Consider the following 11,300-nt stretch of genomic DNA (forward strand, 5'->3'; position numbering starts at 1 on the left):
CTTTCATACGATATGTATGAAAATAGATGAAATCGGATAATAACCCCAGCCACTCACTGCCCACCTATAGATGATATCACATATCTCGTGACCCGCTCGACCGATTTCAACCAAGTGTGGCTAATAATAAAATCTCGAACTTCCTATATCACAGGTCAAATCGGATGGAAACCACGCCTACTTTTAGCACTAATACAATTTAAAATTCCATCTGATTCTTTCACGTTCCAGTATACAAATCAAGAGCCAATAAATGTATTCAGATTAAACTTAGCACAAATATTGGCTTTGTGGTATGGCACCTTATGACTTAGAATTGTCAAAATCGGGCTACTACTGCTCAAGCCTCTGTTACCGAATATGTGGGCTCCAGTTCTTATTGCGAACATTTTATCGAACCCATAGAAATCGGATCTGCTTGTGCTCACAAGAAAGCACAGACTTCTTCTATGAAGATTGCTTTCGATAATTAGACGACTACTGGCTGAACGATGGAGTTGGTGCGGGGATAAACTGTCCAGAGTTAGGCACAAGGCAGCCTTTTAAGTTGTCGAAACACTAAAGTATATTTCAAGCTGAGGTCTTTACTATTGCGAAAGGCGCGAATCTGGACAGAAGCATGGTAGAGGAAATCAAAACCCGATGGAACGAACTACCGGGTGCGAAACTGCAAAAGTCAAATGCAAAACGGTAGATCGAAAGTATAAAAAATTCATATTGGCACACGATAGAAGAGACTGTGAGAATATGATCGGAATACTAACTGGTAACTATCTGGTGGCGGCACACGCCCGCATAATGGAGCTGACAGATCGCAGGAAATATCTAGAGCAATAGCCTTGACAGATGACCTTATCCTTTCGTTACTTGGCTTTGTATAAAACGAAATGTCTCTTCATTTTCCTATTGACCGCTAGATGACGCTGTACATTCTCATGCCTTAAGTCAACTCAGCAACCATAACTAATATACAGTAGGTGACGCTGTGTACTTCCGTTAAAGTAATTTTTACGAGCAAATTCAAGAATTTGTTTATATATATTAATATTTACTCTAAAAACTTATTATAAAAATATTTTAAATTTTTTTTAATATGTAGAAAATTAAAAAATCTGACAAATATCTAATTCTACACTAAACGCTTTAATACAACTCATAATTAACAGTACTTATGTAGACTTATGCGCCAATGCCTTGGTATGCCAGTCAGCGGCACTTTGGCGGCGATCAATCGATCAATGATCTTCAGTCAATTTCGGCTTTAACGCGCTAATGCGCGGCAATAATTGTGTCGATCCGAAAAACGTGTTAAGTGTAAAATTTGTGTAATTTGCAGTGTTAAAAATTTGTAAAAAATTAAAAAAAAAAATATTTTAAGGGAAAAATTAATTTGAAAAAATATAAAAGTGTTTGAAAATAAAATTTAAATATTAAAAAATAATTAATTAAAATAGAAGTAAAGTGTATTAGTTCGCGGCTTGCTAAGGCTGCGTGTTGAAATCGATCGTTTTCAAGGCAATCAATGTAAGTATTCAATAAATTTTATTAAGTACAAAAGCAAAAATTTTATATAAAACAAAAATTAAAATTATAAAAAAAAAAATGTTTAAACAAAATCAAAATTATTGTAATTAAAATAATCAATTTAATATCCCTTCAACTAACCTCACTTTCACATGAAGACCAGCACTTTTCCATGTGAGCTCGCTCGCTCGCCTATTTCACTTTCCTTTTCTTTCATCATTCCGCCTTTATAAGTAACTCATTCTCACCTTCTCTCCCTCAAATCATCTTCTTCGTACCATTTTTTAATCATCTTTCACACTTTATTTTCCTATACTTTAGGGCAAAAGCCTTTCATTTACCGTTACAAAATGTGCGCAAGAAGCTACAACCCAGCGCCGCAGCGCCAAACTGCGCCGTCATTGTTGTTGTCGTCATATTAATATTCATGCCGCCATTTTTCGCGCGTGTCTCAGCCTTCCAACACTGCGACGCCGATCACTTTGAATGCCGCGACGGAAGTTGCATCTTACAGGAGAAGATGTGTGATGGACGTCATGATTGTCCGGACAACTCGGACGAAATGAACTGCGGTAAACTCTGGACTAAACTAAAAGCAACCATTTGTTATATAGAATAATTGGTTGACCAAACCATCCGTCTCTACTCTTTTTACAGAAAAGAAGATGTGCCGCAAACCGGATTGGTTTCAGTGCGCCAAACCTAATGGACCCTGCTTGTCATCGGAACTGATTTGTAACGGCATCGAGAATTGTCCAGGCGGCGAAGATGAATTGGAATGTGTTAGCACGTCTACCTTCTGGGGCAGCGGCGGTGGCAAGGGTATGTCAAAGAGCGGTGATATCGGCACAGGCGGTTGGTATACGAAACGAAACTGCAGCGCCTACGAATACACATGTCGCACGGATAAGACGTGCATACCGCTGGATTTTATGTGCGACGGCAAGAGCGACTGTCACGATCGTTCCGATGAGGAGGATGGCTGTGAGCGCGCCAGAAAAAGTTGTGAAGGCTTTTTTTGTGACAATAAGAAATGTTTGGAGAGCAAGAAATGGATCTGTGATGGCGTCGATGACTGTGGTGATGGCAGTGATGAACGCAAGTGTGGTAAGTAACAGCTTTTCTCATTCTAATGTAGTTGATACATAAAAACAACGTCTAATCTAGGCATGAATTGCACTTTGGAGCAAGGCAGCTTCCTGTGCCGTGACAATTCTAGCTGCCTAACCATCGATGCAGCCTGCAATGGCAAGGCGGACTGCGCGGACGGCAGCGATGAGTCGCCACTCTGCTCATCCACCAGCAACAATTGCAGCACGAAAACTTGCCCGCCAGCAGCGATCTGTAAAATGCTACCAGAACAAGGTGCTCAGTGCATTTGTCCCAAGGGTTATCGCTTATCAATGCTGGAGAACGCTTGTCGAGATATCGATGAATGTCTGGAGATCTATGGCTTGTGCTCGCAGGGTTGTCAGAATACGCGCGGCTCTTATCGTTGCACCTGTGATGTAGGTTATGTGCTGAAGGCGGACAATCACACTTGTGAGGCTTATGGTGGCGATCCGTTACTGCTCTATACCACACAAATGGCCGTAATGGGAGTGCATTTACGCGATAAATTAGTCTATGCGGTGGCCAAGAATCTGACCAAAGTGATCGGTGTATCCTTTGATGGGCAGAGCATCTATTGGACGAATATACAGAATGAGGCAGAGAGTATTGTGAAGGCGAACGCCGATGGGACCAATCAAGAAATTCTTCTCACTGCCGGCTTGGATGCGCCAGAAGACTTAGCGGTCGATTGGCTGACAGGTGAGAAAAGTAGAATAAATATTGGATGCCTAATACTCAAGTATTCTTGGTTTTCTAAAAGGGTTGCCAACTCAACAGTTAGTTTCTTCCGAAGCTCTGGAAACCTCCATAGGCATTTTATAGTATCGTTGTTAGATAGGGTTACTGACCTCGAAGCTACAATTACTAACCTCTCAGTTGTCTATCTACAAGACCAGAATAATAGTACCTAGTAAATAGTGCACCCCCTTTCTAGCATGGGAAGCAGCATTAAGCTTTTTCCGTAGAGTCCACCTTTTCGGGAAAAGTCACCTCTGTTTTAGAACCTTCTATTTAAAAGTTAAAGTTAAAGTGTATATGGTTTCACATCGTTGTCTCTTCTTCCCAATTTATATATCAAAAACACGCCCTCTTTTTCCCATAGACAATATCTACTTCTCGGACAACACGATGCGTCACATAGCGGTCTGTACCAACGATGGACTTTATTGCGCGGCGCTCGTCACCGTCGATGTACATCAACCGCGCGGCATAGCGCTCTGGCCGCAACGTGGACAAATGTTCTGGACCGATTGGGGTCTGAAGCCGATGATAGGGCGCGCATCCATGGATGGCAGCAACTCAATGCCACTGGTCACCGAAAACATACACTGGCCCAACGGCATCGCCTTAGATATGCATAATAATCGTATCTACTGGGTGGATGCCAAGTTGGCGACCATAGAGAGTACGCGGTCCGATGGCACCGATCGACGTCGCATACTCGACAATATAATGAAACATCCTTATGGTTTAGCAGTCTTTGAAGACAACATCTACTGGTCGGATTGGGGTACGAAGAGTGTGCATAAGTGCAATAAATTTACCGGCAAAGGACATCAAGTGGTCACCAAGGATCGTACCATCTATGCGGTGCACATTTACCACAGCGCCAAACAGCCGAAGACAGATCATGCATGCATGCGCCTACATTGCTCTCATATGTGTTTGCTCGCTGAAAATGAGAGCGCAACGTGCGCCTGTCCCGATGGCATGCAGTTGGGCGCCGATCGTTCGCGTTGCGTGAAAATACACAGGAAACAACGTCTCTTCATTGGTGTGATGAACTCTTTGCTCGAGATGGAGCATACGAAGTTTGGACGCCACACCATACTGCAAACACATCAGCTACCGTTGTATATCAGCGAGATGGCCTACAATAATATCGATGAGAAGATCATTATCGCAGATAATGTGCATCGCACTATCTATCAGTTTGATTTGTTGACCAACAACATATCAGTGCTAATAAAAGAGAACATCGGAAATATAACGTCCATTGATTTTGGTGAGCATCTGTAGAGTTTAAGGAAGTCGTAGAGCCTTTTTAATATACCCTTCCACCCGCAGATCACATGTCGCACAATGTATACTGGGCCGATGCTGAACGTCATGTGGTGGAAGTCTACTCTCTGCAGACGCATCAACGCGCAATTGTTAGCTTCTTCGCCGGCATGCAAGTGCCAATAGCGCTGGCGGTGATACCAGAAGAGGGGTAAGTTCTTCAAGACTAATGGTAATGGAATGAAGACCCAAAGTATGATGAGAGCAACCCCTTCCCACGGGGGACTCGTTGAAAGTGGAACAAACCATTTTAATCGACTTTCAACTCACATAGTACTTAGCCTAATTTCACTTTGAAAAAGCGACATTTAATATAAATAATCTCTCTTCCCCTCCAGCGTCATATTTGTCGCTCTACGCACGCGTAGGTATGTACACATCGATCAACTGCCGCTGGACGGTCGCGGTCCACATACCCATGCATTTGAGGATGAGCTCGGCGATGACGATTTCAGGTTTACCACAGATACCGAAACGAAACGGCTTTACTGGTCCGATAGTGAGTTGGGTCGCATCTCCTATACTGACTACCGCAGTCTGCATGACGTCACATTCCGTACAATGCTCAAACGTCCCTACTCACTGGCTTTAGTTGAAGATGACCTCTTTTGGACAGAGTTACGTTCGTCGGCAATACATTGGACGTCTAAAAATAAAATGGGTACACTAAAGCGCATCGAAATCAAAGTAACCCAGCCGGCTTATACACATGTATTACCCTCGCGCATACCGCTTTTGGCTAGTCGACCGGCCTCTACACTAGATCATCCCTGTCAGCATAATAATGGCGGATGTTCGCATGTTTGTGTGACCGTTACAAAGTCTGTCAGCGCATGTCTATGCCCTGCGGGTTTGGTTTTCCGCGATATGACCAACACGAGCTGCATCGAGGCGCTGGACTGTGAATTCCGTTGTCATTCGGGCGAGTGTTTGACACAATCGAGACGTTGTAATGGACGCAAGGACTGTCCGGATGGTTCCGATGAGTTGGGCTGCGATGCTGGGAGCACTAAATATCGCAAAGTGGTTTGTTCAATTGGCGATTTCGCTTGTCACGATGGTACACAGTGTATTAGTATGAAAAGCCGTTGTGACGGTTCCAAAAACTGTCGTGATGGTTCGGATGAAACGCATTGCGAGAAATTCGGTTGGTACCTTTGAAAATTGTTCGGTCAGCAGATTACTGATAATTAAATCGGCGTTTTCTGCTCTTTGTAGATAAGGACAAACTTTGCCATGAACATCAGCATGCCTGTGATAACGGTAATTGTGTGGATCAGAGCGTTATGTGCGATGGCTTCGATGATTGCGGCGATCGTTCGGATGAGCTGAACTGCAAATCGAATCCCACACAAACAACTGGCGATCTACCAGGATGTCCGGCGAATATGTTCCAATGCAACTCGGGCACTTGCATTGCGCAGAGCTGGGAATGCGATGGAAAACTGGATTGCACAGACGCGTCGGATGAACACGAAAAATGCGGTAAGTACGCAGATCGTGTGATTGTTCTAATCATTGAATATGAGAGGATTCGCGTCAAGTCAGATTGTCTCTTTAGCGAATGGAGAACACAATTTTAAGAGTCTAACTCGGTCTTATGTAGACGAACCGGTCTCCTCCCTCATTTAATATCGAATTTTCTCAACACCTGAAGCCATTCAATTTCAGAATTCTAATGTTATCCTTTATTCATGAGTGTACTGTATCTCCTTGTCTTTTAGGCATTAAGGAATGCCCGGCCGATATGCACAAATGTATGCTGGGTCAATGCATCGATCGGCGTCTCGTTTGTGATGGACACAACGACTGCGGTGACTATTCGGATGAATTGAATTGCGACTTCGTCACTGGCAAGCAGCGCAATCTAACCTGTGGCACACCGAACCATCCGATGTACCAGTGTCCCAGCGATATGAGTATTTGTCTTGAGTTAAGCAGTCGCTGCAATGGCACCACCGAATGTCCACGCGGCGAGGACGAAGCAAAGTGTGGCGTAGTTTGTAGCATATACGAATTCCAATGCAAGTCCAACGACGAATGTATACGTATGGAATTCCGTTGTGATCGCGATAAAGACTGCGCGGATGGCTCAGACGAAATGAACTGTGAACATTATAAAAATACGACCACCGGTTTTGGTTCGATGATGAGCAAAATGAATGAGCGTGCATGTGGACCGAACATGTTCGACTGTCGAGATGGGCAATGTGTGGAAATGTCACGTGTTTGTAATGATTTCGAAGACTGCGATTCCGGCGCCGATGAAGGACCACTTTGCGATACCGCCTGCAGTGCTGTATCTAATCGGCCGATTTGTTCACACAAATGTCGTCCGACGCCGATGGGTGCAGTATGCTCCTGCTATCCCGGTTATCGCTTGGACACGGATCAGCGCACTTGCTTGGACATCAACGAGTGCGAAGATGGTGAGCCATGTGCGCAACTGTGTGAGAATACGCTCGGTTCATATCATTGCAAATGCTATCCGGACTTTATGTTGCGACCGGACAAGACCACATGCAAATCCATCGAAAGTGAGTCGTCACTCATGTTCTCTACGTATAACGAAGTACGTAGCATGACGGAACAACCGATCACATTGCGCGTTGCTTGGGCGGTAAATGACTCGAAGATCGCCGGCTTCGATTTGAATGTGGGCAAACGTGTGGCTTACTTCACCACCGATGTCGAGGATGTGTTGTACAAAGTGGATATGGAGAAAGGTGTGGTTATGGGTGGCTTGTATGTGCCGACGCCCACCAAAGTTGCGGTGGACTGGATAACAGGTGAGCAATGCATTTGTTTAGACGCTAAGAATGCGTAATACTTTCACACTTTTCTCTCACCATCCCACAGATAATGTGTATGTCATCACGCGTTCGTCACAGTACGGCATTAAGGTGTGCTCATTCAGCGCCAAAATGTGCGGACTCATAGCACAGGCCAATCCACGCGAAACCATACGCGCGCTCACTGTTGACGCACTCAGTCGTCGGCTCTTCTATGTGACTGTTCGCGCACAAACCTTTAGCACACCCACTTCGGTGCTCACGATGTCGCACTTAGATGGCAAGCAAATTGTTACGCTTTTGCTTAAAAGGGATAGCTACATCACCGCCTTAGCTTGTGATCCCTACAAACGTCAGCTCTACTTTGTCGACATGCATACGAAGACCTTGCAAGCGTTGGACTACAAAACGGGCAGCAAACATATGCCACGTACAATCATTCAGAAGGGCAATGTCATCATGCATCCATCCGGTTTGACGGTCTATGAGAATCAGGCCTACATCGTGAACATCGGTTCGAAGGAGGCGGTGCATTGTCAACTCTTCGGTGTGTATGACTGTAAAGCGTTCAATTTGAATATACTGAATGCTGAGGATGTTGTTGTCGATGGCGCTACACGTCAACCGCATGCCACAAATCCCTGCAACATGGCTAAATGTCATGGTTTGTGTGTGCAAGCCGATTATGGTTACGAATGTATGTGTGGCGATAATATTGTGAGCGAACATGTACGCTGTGCAAAAGAGTACACGAATGAGATCGTATCCAGCGCCTTGCTCAACTGGAGTCCACACGACGAAGAGCACACATCGTCAGCGCATACCGCGGTTACAATCATTTTGGTGCTTTTACTATTGGCCATGCTGTGCGCCGGTTTTGGGTACTTGTACTATCGTCGCTACTCTCAGGGTCATCGCGATTTCAATATCCACCTGCATTTCCAGAATCCACTATCTGCATTCACCGGCGGCAGTGGAAAATCAACAGGCAGCGTGCAGCAGCAAAGCGGCATCAGCAGCACAACCGCCTCTTTTGAGGGAGACTTCGGCACGGATGGAGGGCACGAGAAGAAACAATATGTTCCGCCGATTTATCGATTTTTGCGCAAAAGCGGGAACAGTTCACCGTCGGGTGCGGAGATACTTCTCGAAGCGGCAGCGGTGAGTCGAAATTAAAAGCTAACTTTTAGCTAAAGTACCTAACCAGCTAATTCGGAGGAACGTAAAAATTAGTTGGCTTGGTACTTTTGGCTCATGGTTCGTGCTTAACTAGATAGTATTCGTGTTTTGAAAGATCTCAGAGTTCATCCAAGTTTTCATAAATCTTAAGTACGTCTTGTATAGCTCTTCGTTAAGTTTCAAAATGCCTAGAGTTTTGGAAGTTATATTGGATATCAATGAAATTCTTTATTCCTGTGAAAGTACATTCGATACCATTATGTATGGAACTCAATATTTTTTTTGCATGGCCACCACGATCACTCTTGCAGAAGTCCAGGCGCCGATACTGATGCAATTTTACGACTGAACGAACTAACGCGTTTTTTTGTTTTTCTTATTGACGAAGCCACTCAGCCTCATCGCTGAAGATGATTTTCGATGAAAATCCCGATCATTTTCAAGTTCTTGCTCAGTGCAATTCACGACAAACGACGATTCTGGTGGTCAGGCGACTTCAGTTCTTGCATCAATTTTATCTTAGTATATAGGCTAAGATCTTTTCGCAAAATTCGCCAAAACCGAGATGTCAAACGCTTGAGAACGACGTGTGAGAGACTGATTCGGGTCTTCCTCAATTGATCCGCTAGCGGCAGCAATATTCTCAACACTACGGACACTTCTTTGTAATAGGCCTATGGATTCAAATTTTTCCACCAGACGCTCAATTGTTGATCTGACAGGACGTATGGCATATGGCGATCATAAATTGGACGTAGCGATAATAAAGTTGAGGCCACTGACTTTGAATTTCGGTAGTAAATTTTAACAATTTCGACTTGTTGTTGAATCATATATTTTTCCATGCTGAAATGGCAAACCTTACTGAAGAGAAATGTCAAAAGAGTGAGAAAAAATATGGCGTCGTTCGCTGTCCTTATCGGTCTACTTTTGTAGCATTCCTATTGAAAAACCCAAACCCGTTATTAAGGTTCAAATTGTCTTTAACTTACCTGTTACCGAATTTTCTGCCGAAAAAAGGATTTATATTAAATAAAATCAGTAGTACTGAGCCTATATAAAGAGGACAGCAAAGGATATGGCATTTTATTAAAGCCGGTCTATAAAAAGAGGGTTACGCTTTTATCCATGAATCACAGTTCCAAAGCTTCAAATACTTCTGCGTCTGTCCATCCATCTTCTCAAAGACTAAAGTAACCTGGCAAACGTCTTTACTTCTTTAATATTGATCAAGCTGAGACAACACATGTATTCCAAACTGTTCTCTAATAAAACAGCAGGTTTACACTGCGTCTTACGAACTGCTCAATCTTACAATATTTCTCACATAAGATTAAGCAGACTTTCACAATGAATTGACTATTGCTAGAAGTGTTACGTCTTCAGCAGAGGTAACTCGAAAAAATCAGAAGAAGGAAACTTAAAGCCGTCTTAATATTACTAACAGGTTTTATAAAGTAAATATCCAACCGGAGATGAGACCTGTCGAAGACCGACTGCCATTAGATCAAACTTTCTATACTTTAGGTTTTAAGGCTGTTGAGGTCTGAAGCCCAAAATGTGAAACACAATCTGTAAAGAGCACAGTAGCCCACAAAGCTGACAGACAATATTATTAAAACCGAGACCTTAATGCCAAAATTCTGAAGAAAACTATATTAGATTCTATCAGCTCTAATTGTAACTGTATGTCACATTAGCTCTATGATTAAAGCCAAAATTGATTGCTACAAAATTGAAAATTCTTTTCGAATAGAAATTTTTATAAAGTTTAAATGGCTTGGATTTTAATATTACTTCTAAGTAGCGCTTTGTAGAAACAAATATTCACAAAAGTTTCTACAAAAATATATCTTCTATCAACAACAAATTTTGTTTAATTCTCTTCCAGCCAACTGCCGAAACAGAAGGGTTGGCGCCATCTCAACGAACGCCCAGCGTCCAAATGGAGCGAGAACCTTTTTATGCCACCGCTGGCACGATCCGAGTTCAACATGTTGATGATGATGCCTCAAAGGACCTTGTCCCCTAGATAAACGCAGCATCACCAGCTTACCCGCAAGATTTCTATTTTAATTTTAATTTTTTTACAATTTTTTCTAGATTTTCTTGCAGAATCTACAAGCAATTCACCAATTATTATATTGTAAACCATATACTTTTCCTGCATGTTATTTTTGTAGTTATTTGTATTTATTTTTGTAAAAAATGTAGTATGTAAATATTTTTTGGTAAGCTTTCTAACGCTTACATATTTGTTATTTTTGTAAGCTTATTTATCGCTCAGCCTAATTAGTATAAATTATTATTCATAGCAAGCAACAACAGTCAATTTCATACAAATAGGTACACATAACATTGGTTGGTTGGTTGGCTGGTTGTTCGCTTTAATTTTGCCTTAAAATAATTTATAAACTCTTTTGTTGTTATTTGTTGTGTTTTTGAAAAATATTCCCCGTCCCTGAAATGTCTTTAGGAAAACAAGTTTTGAGAATGTAAAATCCAAAAAAAATTAATAAAATAAAAGTAAAACGCAAAAATTTTTTTAACTTTCTTTTGGAATGCAGTTTTTATTGAAAATGGTACGAGTATTGCTAATAAATTTGGTATTTTTTTGAATCATTTAATTTT

The 11,300-nt window shown here is 42.4% G+C and overlaps 1 protein-coding gene across 2 annotated transcripts; it reads left to right on the forward strand.

The window, feature by feature from the left end:
- The first annotated feature begins 1,216 nt into the window (after positions 1–1,216).
- On the forward strand, positions 1,217–11,195 carry LOC105229744 (putative vitellogenin receptor). Of its 2 annotated transcripts, XM_049454126.1 has the most exons (12): positions 1,217–1,524; positions 1,846–2,096; positions 2,182–2,631; positions 2,692–3,336; positions 3,740–4,642; positions 4,705–4,849; positions 5,037–5,845; positions 5,917–6,183; positions 6,423–7,487; positions 7,558–8,371; positions 8,436–8,651; positions 10,561–11,195. In XM_049454126.1, coding segments are annotated over exons 1-12 (5,712 nt in total). In that variant the 5' UTR covers positions 1,217–1,522; the 3' UTR covers positions 10,706–11,195. The 2 variants fall into 2 exon arrangements, with proteins under 2 accessions (XP_049310083.1, XP_049310082.1); XM_049454125.1 differs by having other exon boundaries at positions 7,558–8,651.
- The last annotated feature ends 105 nt before the right edge of the window (positions 11,196–11,300 follow it).

The sequence above is a fragment of the Bactrocera dorsalis genome, chromosome 4 (assembly GCF_023373825.1).
Source record: "Bactrocera dorsalis isolate Fly_Bdor chromosome 4, ASM2337382v1, whole genome shotgun sequence".
Classification (NCBI taxonomy): domain Eukaryota; kingdom Metazoa; phylum Arthropoda; class Insecta; order Diptera; family Tephritidae; genus Bactrocera; species Bactrocera dorsalis.

Bases quoted from the DNA above. Each gene is read 5' to 3' on its own strand.
- LOC105229744 (XM_049454125.1), top strand. The intron at 2,097-2,181 runs GTAAACTCTGGA...CTCTTTTTACAG, and splicing joins CTCGGACGAAATGAACTGCG to AAAAGAAGATGTGCCGCAAA. The intron at 7,488-7,557 runs GTGAGCAATGCA...ACCATCCCACAG, and splicing joins TGCGGTGGACTGGATAACAG to ATAATGTGTATGTCATCACG.